This window comes from Hipposideros armiger, unplaced genomic scaffold (genome assembly GCF_001890085.2).
Source record: "Hipposideros armiger isolate ML-2016 unplaced genomic scaffold, ASM189008v1 scaffold_1055, whole genome shotgun sequence".
Classification (NCBI taxonomy): Eukaryota; Metazoa; Chordata; class Mammalia; order Chiroptera; family Hipposideridae; genus Hipposideros; species Hipposideros armiger.
Genome location: NW_017732405.1, coordinates 37,630 through 52,443, shown reverse-complemented (window position 1 = coordinate 52,443; position 14,814 = coordinate 37,630). Strand labels below are relative to the sequence as shown.

The following is a 14,814-nucleotide window of genomic DNA, read 5'->3' as shown; positions in this document are numbered from 1 at the left end:
GCACCTTGGAGAACGTTCTCGTTCTCGGGGTGAGGGCTGCCCTGCTCCCCACCTCTAGTCTCCACAGCGAGACCCAGGACAGAGGGTGCTCCCTGCCCCAGGGAGAGCTCATGCTGTTGGTTGGAACTCCTTCTGAGGCTGTTTCACACCCACCTGATGGCTGCCCCCAGGAGGAGTCTAGGGCCCTGTGCGGTGGGGCGATGGCGGGGGGTGGGGTGGGGTGCTGGGAGTGGAGGTGGGGGTGAGGTGGGGGGATGGGACCCAGGCACGTGGGCTCCAGGCTCCCTGCCCTGGACGGCCTCCCCCGGAGCCTGGCTGAGAGCACAGCTCCTGCCTCTTACAGCAGAAAAGGACTATTTTTATTTTTAACAGGATAGTTCTGTCACATCAGCTCTGTGTGCAGCCCCGTGCGAAACCCAGTGAGCTTCAATTTTATTTCAGAGGAAGAAAATAACACGCACGCCTGGGCTCACGGGGGACTGGTTTCACACTGTTTTGAGCAGATTGTGGAAAACGCCTGTTAGTATTTTGCGTGCTGGAGCACGGAGCAGGGGGCGCAGGGGTAAGAGGGGGCACAGGGTTAAGAGGGGGTGCAGGGCCAGCCACCTGGGTTCCGGGCGCAGGTCGCTGAGGCCCTTGCCGTCAGCTTCCTCACCTGTAGGTGGATCGTAGTAGGTGTCTCCTGGTTTTCCCGTGAGGCTGCGGGAGGGGACATGTGGGAGGGCCCTGGAGCGAGGCCTGGCTGTGGTGTTCGCTCGCTCAGTAAGCATAGCCTAGCTGATTTTGAAAAGCCGTTCTCACATCTGCTGACCCACGGCCCACCGGACCTCCCAGCCCAGCTCCACTGGACGAAGCCTGAAGCTGACCCCAGGCCTTCACGGACGTTGGGAGTTGGGGCAGGGGGATGGTTTCATCCAATTCATACTTGATTTACAGAAAGTGAACAGGGACTGAATGTCATGTTCCCCACCTTCCACCAAAATTCCTGTGTTGGAACCCAGCCCCAATGGGGCTCTGGGAGGTGATTAGACTTAGATAACGTTGTGAGGGGGCCCCCAGGATGGGATCAGTGCCCTGGCATGGATGAACAGAGGGGTCACGTACTCTGTGTGCACACACTGAGGACAGACCAGGTGAGGACACAGAGAGCGCGGGCAGCCGTGTGCAAGCCGGAGACGAATTGTTCCTTGATCCGGACCCGCAGCCTCCAGAACCGTGGGGAGTAACGTCTGCTGTTTAAGCCCTGCCCCCAGTGGTCGGTGGTATTTGTTATGTGGCCAAGCTGACTGCATTGGGGGGCCCACACGGCGGGGGGGGCACTCTGCATTTTCAAGGCCAGCACGTACTCCTGGGCTTGTCCACTTCCTTGCCTGGAAGGTCACTGTCTCCTGGACGGAGCTCTGGGGGCAGCACCTGCAGCTTCATTTCTGTCTCCTTCACTTTGGAAGCCCTCAGTTCTTCCTTCCTTCCTTCCTTCCTTCCTTCCTTCTTTCCTTCCTTCCTTCCTTCCTTCCCACTCACTTTGCACTTGCTGAGTGCCTGCTGTGAACTGGGTTCTGGGCTCTGCGTGAGCGAGGCAGGGCAGTGCCTGCCTTGGGCGACCAGCAAACAGGGGCTCCAGGACAGAGCCAGCCCACTCTCTGGGCCACCCAGACTCTCCCCTTCTTTAGGCTGAGCCTGCGTCCCCACTCCTGTCTTCAGAGTGTGGGGTCCTAGTTCCCCTCCTGTCTGTGACCCTCAGAACAAGCACTTTCCATGAAATTCTGTGCTCAGGGTCTGCGCAGAGAGCTGAACTCCAGGAGGCTGGGTTGGATACAGGGTGTTCGGGGCCTGACTGCTCTGACCTTCTCAGGCTGGCTTCTTCAGAGCCAGGTGGCCGCTGAGGTGACAGGACACCCCGGTGTCCTCATCTCCACTCCCCTGCAATAACGGGGCTCTGACCTGGGGCGGATTGGCACTTAATACTGCGAGGAGCAGGCCGTGTGACATTCTACGCCCTTCACACACTTTACAAAGTGGCAGGAAAGGCCAGGAAGTCCATTCTGCCAGCTATTTCCAGCCATCCCTTATTTCCGTGCTTTGGCCCCATAAATATTCATATTAGTTGGACAAAAGTATTATGTGTGAAGATTTATCAAACACTATATTAGTCTCAGTGAGAATATATTTTACAGGTATTGCCATGTCCTGCAAAATATTCATGACTTCATAGTTTCAGAAGGGTAGTCAGTCTTTCCGCTATTGACAATATGTTATTAGTTTGGGTCCCCAGGGGATCTTAAAAGACCTGTCTGTAATGAAATTAGCTGTTGTATTTGGAGAGTGGGTGAAGCCGGAGCTGGGAGAGAAGGATTATCTACAAAGGCCGAGAAAGCCGACGCTTTCATTTTATCTCCACTTTGTAATCATCAAAATTAATAGCCATGCACGTTAAATTGGCCTAAATTTTTATAGGGTGAAGAGAGAGAGGAGCCGGGAGCTGGCGGGACGCTCTGCCCGCCGCCGTTGCCACCCCTCCCCCCCACCCACACACTGCAGCGTTGACTGCCAAGGTCACAGGCCCACGGAGGGACAGCAGGTGACAAGCGATTTTCCTGCTGCAAACCGTAGAGTCCTTCTTTGCTGGGTGGCATCAGGAGTAGGACATTGATGGCCTCTTTGATCCGAGGGCAGCGTGAGTGCCCACCGGCTCTGGCAGCACCCCGTCTGAAATCTGTCTCTGTCTGTTGGTCTCGTCCGTCCCTGGTACGTGTGACCGTCTGCTGGTCATCATCAGGGAACTTGGATTTGTGGCATCCTTGGAGGCCTGGGGGCCAGGATCTGTATCTGCTCCTTCAGGCCCCTGGGGGGCCCCCCCCACCCCCAATCAAGGCTCAAGAGTTACCCAGGCTGTGCCAAGGCCAAGGCTGCATGCCCCACACGGGGGTCCAGTTGTCCAGTTGGCCTTCCGACGTCGTCCCCTTTGCACCCTCTTTGAAATATCGTATTTGTAGCATTTAGAACCTCCCTCCCCGCCCCCGGGGAAAAAAAGCAAATCACAGACTCACTCATCTCCTGGATTCCCATTTTTCTTCATTTTGGTCTAGTAATTTCTTGCCATCTTGTCAGATATTTATTGCTTTGTAGAAATTGATGTTATTACTGTTTCAAATCTAACATTCTTTATGGTTTCCAGGATGGTGGTTGGTCCCACTAGCCTGGCCGGCCCTCACGGGGACCGTAGCTGATACTGAGTTCCCTTCTCTGGGCGGTCGGAGGCCGTGAGTCCCCAGAGGTGTCCTGACACTGAAGCGTGGCCAGGCTGTATCTCAGGGGCTGCCTGACTTTGCAGGTGATGACAGAACCCCCCTTCCCAAAGACGCCTTCCTTCTGCCTCTTCCTCTCGGATTATCTTGTGACCGGCAGCCTCTCCATTTGGGCTGTTTCCTTTCTCAGAATTTTGGCTTAAGTCGCAGTGACAGATGGGAATCAGTGACTCAAAGAGAAACTGGGAGCTTGAAAGCCGCACTTCCTTCCAAGTTGAGAGATCTCAGCCGCCCACATGTCCCAGGTGTCCTGTGCTCCAAGGAGTGGCTTGGCCAAGTGTAGGGGACTCTGCGGGGACAGAGGCAGCCTGACGAGCCCCTGAGGAGCTGGCAGCTATGTCTGCTTCCCTGGAGGGCTCCGGCCCGGGATGGCCACATGTCCTTCTGGGGGCCTTGCTGGGCAGCCTGCTTTTCCTCTTGTTTCTTATGCTCACCGCCTTCCTTCTCTGGGAGAGGAGTCAGGGTCCCTTACGAAACCCTGACTAGCGTGGCCTGACTGCACTGTGGTTTGCTTTTCTCGTGGAACATGACATCCAGATGGCTGGTAGCCATCCTCAGGAGCCCCGCCCCTCCTGCCGTGTGGCATTCCACCTCCTGGCACTGCGTCCCAGGTCGAGGCAAGAGAAAGGGGGAAGGACTGTAGCTGAAAGGCAAAAACAAACAACCAACAGCTTCTGGGGGCTTGGCTGTTCCTTCCTCCCCTTGTGGCCCGGTCACTCCCATCTCTGCCTCCGTGTGGCACGGCCTTCTCCACCGTCTGTGTCACCTGTCCCCCACCCTCTGTTTTAAGGACATCTGGGGTGGCATTTGGGGCCCTCCTGGGTAACCCAGCGTGCTCTCCTCATCTCAGGGTCCTTAATCTCACCCGCAAAGTCTCTTTTCCTGTTTAAGACAACGTGTCCGCGATTTCAGGAACTAGAACCTGACGTGTTTGGGAGCCCTGCTCAGCCTGCCGCGCCGACCCTGGCTAACGTGGGCACCGATCTGCCTGTTACTGTCAGGCTTTTTCCCCAGCACATGCGTGCATGGCTGATATGGTGGATGTGAGCCTGGAGCCACTCCTGCGGGGGAGCTCGTGAGCCACAGTCCCCACCACTCCCTACCGTGCCCTCCCAGTTGCCAGTGACAGTCTCGATTTATCTGGACCTTTTGCTGTCGTTTTCCTCAAGGTAATCGAGAGAAAATGTCTGGGAAACAGGGTCCAGACCGCTCATCCCAGCTCTCACCCAGACCCCATGTCAGACACCAGCGTGAACAGCGCCTCACACCCACTCTGCGCAGCCTTCTCCTCGCAGCGATGTCTTCCCAATTATCTCTTGTAATTAAGAAAGTGTGCTCCCTCAGGTCATGCCAGAGGAACTTCAAATGATCGCAGACTTGCTCTGGGCATCAGCCGCCCTTTCACATAAGTGCCCAATCTCATCCAATTAGGACAATGATGATGAATTTGGGTCTAGAGGGACCCCGCTTCCGCCTGGTTCTTTAATGGAAGTTGCTTTGCTCTCCAAAGTCACATGGCTGCCTCTGAAACCAAACACATTTCACTGCAGGTGTCACCTTGGGCTCTGAGCAAGAGCGTGGGAGCAGAGCATGTTCTGGAAGAAGGGGTCCCCGATGTGCACGGTGGGTCTTTCGGTTTGGAAGTGGCTCTGGAGACGTGCCTGTGCCCTCCAAGACTTTCTTTCCACCCTGATCTGGACAATCTATTCCCCCCACACATCCTGAGACCTACCTGTGCCTCCTCCACCCAACCCCCAAGTGACCTGAACCCATGGGGAGCCACCCACCCACCTGCCAGGGTCTGTGGTAGGCCCAGCTTGTCCAGGCTTTGCTCTGCCTTGGCTGGCCCAGCTTCTGCCCACCTGGGCCAGGGTGGTTCACACCTGAGTAGGGCACCCACCTGGGCCAGGAAGGGAGGTACCAAGTCATCGATTCCACAGGCCACCTTGCCCCAGGGAGCCCTCCTCCTCCCCCACCTGGGTGCCACCTCCAGACCATCAGATCAGCACAACCCCCTGGGCTCCATTCTCAGGACCCCCAAACCCCCTCCCCCGATGGTTACTGTGCCTGCCCCTCCAGTGGGCCCCCATTTCCTGCAGACTGAAAGCGAGGTCCCCTGGAAGCTTTAGGAAGTGGCGTCCTTCCCCCCACCCCGAATGTGTGGGGTTGGGGGCCCAGGGGTCATTCCCACGATCCCCATGCGCATCGCTGACCCCAGCCACTGACCTGTGTTTGCTGCTGGTGGGACTGTCTCCTGCCGGAATGTGAGACCCTTGGGGTCGACACTGTGCCTGGTCCCCTGGGTGCCCAAGCCCCTGCACTTAGGAGACATCCCAGATGCCCAGACATTTTTGATGGGTGGATAAGGGGATAAGTGGCACAGCCCAGGTGAGAGTTTATGTTTGCAGCTGTGAAAAGCTATGCTTGTGCAGAATTTTTAGTGACATAGGAAAATGCTGGGGATGTGGTGATAACAGAATGCAGGCTTGTGTACACTGCGTATGAATTTGTTGAACTTGGTTGAAACCATTGTATGAAATCATATAAAAATAACATGGAGCACTAAAATACCGATATTGATTCTCCCTGTGGAGTGGGGCCCTGGGTGACCCCGTGTGAGTGCGTGTGCATACACGTGTGTGTACGTGTATTTTGTGTGTGTGTGTGCGCGCGTGTGCGTGTGTGTTTTCAGAATTTCCTACAATAAGCATTTATGACCTTTTCAATCAGAGCAAATGCACTTTCTAATTAAAGAAGTACAGGCATATATTGCTGGCAGCGTGTAAACTTAATCTAAACCTTCTGTGAAGTAATTTGGCACCAAGATCCATAAAAACGAGCAAATAGGAACTGCTAAACGAATGTTTATGTATCTGTTTGGTAGACTATTATGTGGTGGCTTAAAAGATGATTTTATAATTTTATTTTATTATATTTTATAATATTAATTATAATCACTACTGGGTCATATATTATAAACAGGAGACACTTTGAACAATTTTAAGTGGGAGCAAAAAGCAAAATGCAGACCCTCTACAGTAAGAGTTGAGCGCAGTGCTTGGTGGCCCCGCCCCCTCTCCGAGGTCAGCGCCGCGTCCAGGGTGATGCAGAGCAGGTGGGGGCAGTGACCCAGAAGCCGGCTGGCGGTCATTGCAGCAGTCCTGCCGGGCTGAGGGAGGCCCCTGAACACCAGCTGGCAGCTCGTTTTACTGAGAGATGAGAGGCCCCTCCCTGGCGTGAATGGGGGTCTTCCAGATGCCCCCAAACCAGGGCTTGTATTCAGTCTGTAGGCCGTGACATGGCCAGTCTCCTTCCTCCCATCACCTGTCAGTCCTTGTGATGTGCCGGCTGTGGAGGTTTGCCCCCCCCCCACCCCTACCTCTAACCCCACCTGGGGAGTCAGGGCTGGCGCTGGGGCAGCTGTTGACGGGACCCCTTTACCTGCCCGGGGCAACATGAGTGCATAATGTAGCCCGTCCCACATGAAGCCAGGTGTATCCAGAGGTGCTTGCCTGGCGAGGGTGCCTCTCCCCGTCGTGGGAGAGCAGTCATTTCCTTCCGGGGGCTGGTGGCACTAAGAGCCAGTGAACGCTTCATCGATACCCTTGCAGATCAAAGTGAAAAGTTGGGGACCTTCACTGGCCCCTCGATAAGCTTCTGTGAGATGTTTTGATGTTCGGAGTATGTGGTCAAAGGTCTGGGCTATGCCCACGGTGAGCCTCAGTGGTCTCCTCTGTGAGACGGGGTGGCTGGGGCACCCACGGGCGTGAACAGGGTGTCTGTGCAACGTCCAGCGCAGGCCCCAGTCACCGGTCAGCAGTAGTAAATGCCTGCTGTCATGGCCACCCGAGCCCGCCATGCGCCCCAGGATAACGGGGGAGAATGCTTGCTGCCTTCTGTGTGTTTGTAGGACAAGTTATCAGACAGACATTTCAGAGGCTGAGCTAATGCATGCAAATGTCCCATTGTTCTCAAAATCACATCTTATTCAAGGATGGAATGAGGAGGAAGTGCGAGATTTCAAACAGGAAGATGGTGTCTCTGTGTGACCATGTCCGCTCTGCGGAGGACAGCTTCGTGTGCCCGCCGGCATGTCCCATTCTCAGAATCGCTCGCTGCAGGTCACGTCCAAGTGGGCAGTATGCACACTGGGCCTGCATGTTTGATTCCTGGGGCACCCTAACAAAGCACCCCAAAACAATGGCTGAAACAACAGACATTCACTCTCCCTGGTTCTGCAGCCAGAAGCCTGAGACGACGTCCCAGGGGCACGCTCACTCCAGAGGCTCCGGGGGAGGGCCCTTCCAGCTTCTGGTGGCCCCAGAGTTCCCTGGCTTGTGGCCACATTGCTCCAGTCTCTGCCTTTATGGTCACATGGCCTTCTCCTCTGAGTTTGTATCCAAAATTCCCTCTCCTTATAGGGACACCAGTCACTGGGTTAGGACCCTCCCCAATTCAGGATGCCTCACAGTAACTAGTCACACCCACAGAGACCCTATTCCCAACTAAGGTGGCACTCGCATGTTGGGGATCAGGGCGGTTCAGCCCACACAGTCTGCAGAGCTGGCTGCCCTGTCTGTCAGGGGCCCTGGCGCACAGTCCCCAAGGGCAGAGGCAGGGCAGGCACGATGACGTTGGCACCCCTTCCCCCGTCTCACGGTCTGCTCGTGCAGTCAGGAGTGTGGGCGGTGGGACAGAGTCCACACGCAGGTCCCATCCGACTCTGGCCCTGCAAGGGTGGCGGGGCCCTCGTTAGCCTTCACAGGGCCCTCCTGCCTCCGTTTGCCTCGTTTCCAGGGGGATGCAGCAGCCCTGCCCCTTTAGAAGGAATTCCTTGCGAAACAAGACAGGAGCCAACGCTGTGGGTACGAGAAAAGGGGGAAAGGTGAGAGTCCCAGGACCGGCAGGGAAGTGAGGTGTGTGCCTTTAATGAAAAGGGAAGTCAGATCCGGGGGCTTTTAATCGGCGGCGCCGTTACAGGTCTGTTCCGCTCAGAGGACTGTCATGGGGACGATCAGGGACCCTCGCAGACCCGTGGACCCTTAATCCCACAGCCTCTTACAGGTGCCACAGCCGTGGGGCCAGAAGGGCACCAGGGCGCAGCCCAGAAGCTCCGGCCAGCACAACTACCAGTCAGATATAAAAGTCAAACAGGAAAGCCATTTCCAGACATCTTAGGGCTCAGAAAGTTTACTTTGCACACGGCCCTTCTGAAATGTCCCTGAGAACGGGCTTCAGCCAATGGAAAAGGAAGTTGGGGACTTACAATGACGTGGGATTCACAGAACATGGAACCAACCCAGGGTCTGCGTCAGGGGAAATCCAGGATGGCGACTAGGAAAATGACACGTGAGGAGTGAGGACATGGGTGGGCTCAGGGAGGTGCAGACCGCCCACCCGAGGACCCCGAGGACCCCAAGAGTGGGCGCCTCCTTAGAGTTTGCACCCAGCTCCACTCTAGTGCCAGCCCTGCTGTGCCATTGTCCCTGAGAGGAAGCCGGGCCCTGCTCCACACACCCTGTGATGAGGAAGCCCCGAGCTCACGGAGGCAGCGGAAGGCGGTATAGCTGGTCCCCGCTGCCACAGTGCTGGCGAACACATGCTGGCCCTGGCGCCTGCAAACCATGTGACTGAGAGCCTGGCAGCTGACCTTTGCGTGCCTCAGCTGCCTCATCTGCAAAGTGGGTCCATTGTAGCACCTGCCTGCAGTGGTATCAGGGGGTTCCTGTGGCTAAAGGCACATGCTGCCTAAACACAGCTGTCCCCGTGTGTCCACCCTGGAAAGCTACACAGAAAATCAAAGAGCCAAACCTTAGGCAAACCCAAATATGCCTACTTTGGGGAATACAGTGTCAGGAAAAGCAAGCAATGTGGCCTTGACATTTGAAAATTCTTCACTACGTGGCAGGGCTTTAGTTGGTGAGAGAAACCCGCCATGGTCTCTGAGGTCCAGTGACGCTGGCTCCACAGCGCGTCATAGTTATGTGATCACCACGTGGCCAGTGTGGCCTCAGGTCTCGTGTTAGGATACTATAGCCAAGGCTTGTGGAAGGGTGAGTCGCAGTCAGAGCAAAATGGCCTTGGACGATGTGATGGCATAGCTAGGCCGTAGATGCAGAGGGATTGCTAATGTGTTTCTTTTGTTATTTTTGCAATTCAAAATTTTATGTTTTTATTGTTACTTTCATTGTGGTGAGAACACTTAGCATGAGATGTACCTTCCTAACAAATTTTAAGGGCCCAATATGCATTTTTTTTAAAGATTTTTATTGGGGAATTGGGGGGATGGGAACAGTGCTGGGGAATTGGGGGAAGGGGAACAGACAAGTTGCTGTCGTTTTGTTCTTCAGTCTAGTTGTGGAGGACGTTGCTTCACTGGTCCAAGTTGGCACCATCATTGTGCTCTTCCCTGGTGAGGCAGATCAGTCGCCGGCTTCTGGACGGCTGCTCACAGTGGCTGCTGGCCGCTCACGCTGGCTGCTGGCTACACACGGTAGCCCATGGCAACCCACCTGCCGTCGCCGGGCAACTCACGGCAGCCCAGATCCAGGTTGAGCTGTTGTTCAGCATCTTAGCTGTGGAGGGCGGTGTCACTGGCCCTCATATGTGGGATCCGAACCAGGGCCCTCTGGCATCCCAAGCCAGCTCTTAACCAACACGCCACTTGGCTGGCCCCCAGTATGCATTGTTAATAAAGCCCAGTGTAGCCGAGCTCTAAGCTTATTCAGATAAGTTTAGGGATTTATGTGGAACTGAAATAATATATATAAATGAAACATTATTCCCGCTGAACAGTGACAGTAACTCCCGGGAATCGCTCATTTCTCCTCTCACCTGGTAGGGAGTCATTAGACACCCGGCTAAAGTCGATACTTCCAGAAATAGAGCTGCAAGTATGCCTCTTAAGGTCACAAAGGCAACCACCAGAATAACTAAAAATAATAACAGAGCTAAGAAAAATCTGGGAGGCGAGAGCGGGGGCCAAAGTGTAGGCGGTGGTGACAATGGACTGAAGCCCAGGGAAATTGTCTCCGGCTGACATAAAATTCCTGTGCAAACGTGCAGAAAAGGGTCTAAGAGTCGTCCATCCCAGACAGCAAGGAGGGTGTCCTTGCCTGGTGTGCACTGCCCTGGTCCCCGGTTCCCTCTGGGAACAATGTCACCGAGTGGTGTTCCTCTCCAGACACAAGTGACCACCTAGAACATTCCAGAACACCCCCAGCCTGGCCCTCTCAGGTCCCCCCCACACAGTCCAGAAGTCACCCCAGAAGTCTGAGGGCTCGTTTCCAGCCAACGTCACCCACGCTGGAGGTCACCTGCTGCCCCGAGCCCCAGGTTAGCTTTGTCCGCTGTCGAGCCTTGTAGACAGGACCACATAGGATGAGGCATCTTGTTCAACAAGCCTTTCCTGAGACCCGCGCAGGTTGTTGGGGACACCTACGGGTCTCTCCTCTTACCCCAAAGCCATGTATGTGCCTTTGTGCTCAGGTGCAATTAGTTGGAATGATAATTACTGACAACATTGAGGGCAGTGAGTCCTCCGCTCACATTTTTTGTTGATTTTTATTTAGTTTATATTAAAAAAAAAATAACAGACCTTATTTTTTAGAGCAGTTCTAGGCTCATAGAAAGACTAAGTGGAGATTACAAAGAGGTCCCTCCCACACATGCGGTGTCCTGGGTTATTAATAACAGGTGGATCTATAGCATCGACACCTGAAGCCCGCAGCCGACACAGGGGTCGCGCTTGGTGCTGCATGTCCTGTGGGTTAGACAAATGTGTAATGACGCGTATCTGTCACTATGGTGCCACACAGAGTCGTTCCTCTGCCCTAAACGTCCTCTGTGCTCCACCTGTCACCCCTCCCCTCCAAGCACAGATCTTTTTACCGGCTCTGTGGTTCTGCCTGTCCTGCCACATCCTGCAGCTGGAACCTGCCAAGTGTGAGGAACTTGCTGAGTGGGCCTGAGAGAGAGGGCTGTGCGGGCGAGGCCGGGAGGGGACGTGGGGAAGGACGGCTACATCCTGGGACCTGGCTGACCTCCCTTTTTCCTCCTCCCCGCCAGGCCTCGCCAAGCCCATGGGTCTGGTGGAGGGGCCGGGGGGCCTGGGCCAGGGTGGCATGGCAGCCACGCTGCGGGACGACAGCCAGGAGGCGGAGGGCAAGTATGAAGAATACGGCTACAACGCACAGCTCAGCAACCGCATCTCGCTGGACAGGACCATCCCCGACTACAGGCCCAAAAAGTGAGTAGCGACCCCTCCCGGAGGGTCCTGCAGCAGCCCCCGAGCCAGCCGTGACACAGGCATTCACAGAGGGGGTGGCACGGGTGCCCTGGGTGTGGGGAGCCCTCCCGGGTTCCTCTGCTCCCGGCCAGCCATGGGCGTCCTCAGGGCACGGAGGGGACTTGGTCCCTGTTCACAGAGATGTTTGTGGGTCTGAGAAAGCGGGCTGCACTGCTGCTGACGTTCAGGGTGCCGCCACGAACGCAAACAACACAAGTGACACAAATGACACTCGCTTGAAACATCAGGCTCTGCTGAGTGGGTTTGTCCTATTTGCTTCTGGTCCAGTTACTACAGGGGCAGGTGGAGACTTGGAAAAAGGCATTTGCTATTTTGTCAGGGCCGGCAAACCCCTGTCCCACCCGCCGTCCCCGAAGCCACAGGAGTTGACCAATCAGAAACTCAGATCCCTCGGTGGCCTTTCCCTGTGGTCACTCAGGACTGCGTCTTTGTTCCCAATCATTGCATACTGTTTGAAAGCTCACGAGGTACCTTGGTGGGAATGCGACTTGAACAAAATGCCGTATTAAGTGGACGTCATGGCTTTAATGAGGCTCAGCAGGCTGCTTATGGTGGGGCCTGTGTGTGGGAACCTTGCTGAGAAGGCACCTCCAGCCCCCTCTTCCTGGCTCCAGCTGGGTTTGGGCCTGGACTGGGCAGCCACGTGGCCAAGGTTGCTGCACTGAGTCGGTGACAGGTGGTAAGTGCTGGGCCTGGGGAGCAGGGACCTGCACTGTTGGCGTCCCAGCGGGGGAGGCTCATTCATGCTCCCTGTACAACTGGGGGTGCCTATTGTTTGCCTCCCTGAAATCTGCTTTTCCCCATTTGGGGCAGTAGCTCCTGTCTCCCTGGGAAGCCAAGGAAACTGCCCATCCCAGCTGCAGGGCAGATCATGTGACCCAGGGCTAAGCCACTCTGAGCTTGTGGTCCACCAGCCACAGTGATTGGCTCAGGGCTGTCACATGGTCTAGGCCAGCCCAATCAGACTGGATCTTGGAATTGCCTGCAGCCAGTGTGTGTGTGTGTGTGTGTGTGTGTGTGTGTGTGTGTGTGTGTGTAAATTTACCTTTTCCCCCAAAATCAAACTGCCAGGATGGGAACCTGGGGAGCTGCACCATCTTATCATCAGGAGAGGATAGCTTGGTGCTCCAGAGCCCTCTGTGGAACCCAAGGAAAAGCCCAGTTGGTATGGCAGCCCTGGGAGGTGGGCAGGAACTGGCTCCAGTGCCACAAGACAAGCTCCGGGGTCCCGCTGCTCCTGAAGCTGGTCTCGTGGATGACAAGTGAAAAGGCTCTCAAGCATACGTGCACACACACGTGTGTTTTTAAAAGTTTTTGTTGAAGCAAATTTACATTGGACTTGTGCTTCTTAAAGCCACAGGGCTCCACCTGGTTTGTCCAGCGTGTCACTGCCCGCTCTCACGCCCTCAGGAGTGCCTTCCTTCCATGTCGGGCTGGGCCTGGCGCTCGGTGAGCAGCGGGGGCGCCTCTGGCTTTCCCTGTGAGCTTCCAGACACCCCCTCTTTCCCTCACGTGCCAGGTGGCTCCCCCTTTAAGGAGCCTCGGTCTCCCAAAATGAAAACTGACAGAAGTGATCAACCCCAGTTGTCTTCTCACATCACAGAAGAAGACATCAGAGCGAACTTTGAAAGAGCTGACATTTGCAATGCGCCTTAATTGGTAGAGACCTGATTTACGGCAACTCTGATGTGAAGGGGCACCGCTCTCTGCCGCCTTGAATTAGAGAAGGTGGATTTTATTTATTTACATGTTTGTCTCTAGCCCATGTCTCTTCAAAAAGGAAACGAGGAAGCTCTGATGTGCACAGAACGACCACCAACACACACACACACACATGCACGCATGCACATAAACGCACGCACATACATGCACACATGTACACACACATGCACACAGATGCATGCACATGCACACGTGCACGATGTGGTAGATAAAATAGAAATGGACAGAGGCCTTCCCAAGCCCCTTGCCATCCACACCGGGCTCTCCCTCCTGTGGGCTCCAGGACTTAGCACCCTCTCTCTCCCAATAGCTGTGCCACCTGCTGTGAGGGAGACAACCTTGTTTTCTCGGGGTGTCCACATGGACAGTCCCTTACAGCTCAAAGATATGGTGGCTGCAGCCCCATCCGAGAGCCCACAGGACAGCCTCTGACCCAGAGCCACCAGCCAGGCCTCCCAGGAGCCACGACAGGAAAGCCAGCGGTGGCTGCCCTGTCAAGTGTTAAGCCACTAAGCTGGAGTCTAGTTACGCAGCTGTCAGCGACTGGAACCCAGGGAAGGACCGCCTAAGATGTGGCATTGCAGATGTCGACACGTGGCGTCCTCTATCCCGCAAACGGCAGCAGCTCCATGCTGTCACGTCGGTGGCCATGGCTGGCACTTAGTAGGCCCTCATCAAATGTTTATGGATGGCTAAGTGAATAAATGCACAAATGCAAGCTCAGTCTCTGCCCATCTGAAACGTTCAGGTTTTGATTCCCTAAATGGCCTAATCCCTACGACATCCATCCACCCAATCAGAAACTGCCCTACTGATGGGCTGACAGGTGCAGTCATCAGAAACCCACACGGGACGTCAGAGCACGTGTGTGCATGCCTGCGCCTGTGTGTGTGCGCGCGTGTACATGTGTTTCTGCCCCAACGGCAATTCCACCCGCGGCTCTAGTGAGAACTTTCTCCCATTAATATGATATTGATTTCCTGTTTTTTGGAGGTAGACAGCCTTTCTAATTAAGCAGCGGCTTTAATTATGCCACAAAGCACTTAACATAGATCTTGATTATTAAGCCTGGCCCCTGGGATCGGGAAAGGAAGATTGGCAAACGCAAGTCACGTGGGATCATAGAAGGGCGTGGGCTTCCCCGAGACCCCATCCTGCATCCCAGGGCAGTGCTGCCCCCACGTCACGGATCACACAGCCTTTGTGCACATTGATTGTCTAAGCTGCCAACAGCCTGGCTGCCAACTCTAACAAGTGCTGACTTGGCGGACGGGGGCTGTGAGGGTCGTGCTCTGATGCCTCTTGTGTGTTGGGCCTGCGTGTGGAGGCAGGCGTCTCAGATGGAGGTGGGAGAACTTGGTGTCATCATGGAAACGAGCCCTGTTGTGTGGCTTGTTCCTCACCCAGGGTGAACTACAGTCAGCAAAGCCATGTCCTGCGCAGGCAGCCCTCCCCAGGAGCCCTCAGCCTGTGCCCGGG

At 55.3% G+C, this 14,814-nt stretch overlaps 1 protein-coding gene across 1 annotated transcript in view; it reads left to right on the top strand.

Annotated features, from left to right (window-relative positions):
* The window catches only part of GALNT9 (polypeptide N-acetylgalactosaminyltransferase 9), a 58,139-nt gene that overhangs the window by 9,754 nt on the left and 33,571 nt on the right, over positions 1 to 14,814 (top strand). The window contains exon 2 of the mRNA XM_019631909.1: positions 11,373 to 11,553. Coding sequence (XP_019487454.1) covers positions 11,373 to 11,553 — 181 coding nt within the window. The remainder of the gene's footprint in view (positions 1 to 11,372; positions 11,554 to 14,814) is intronic.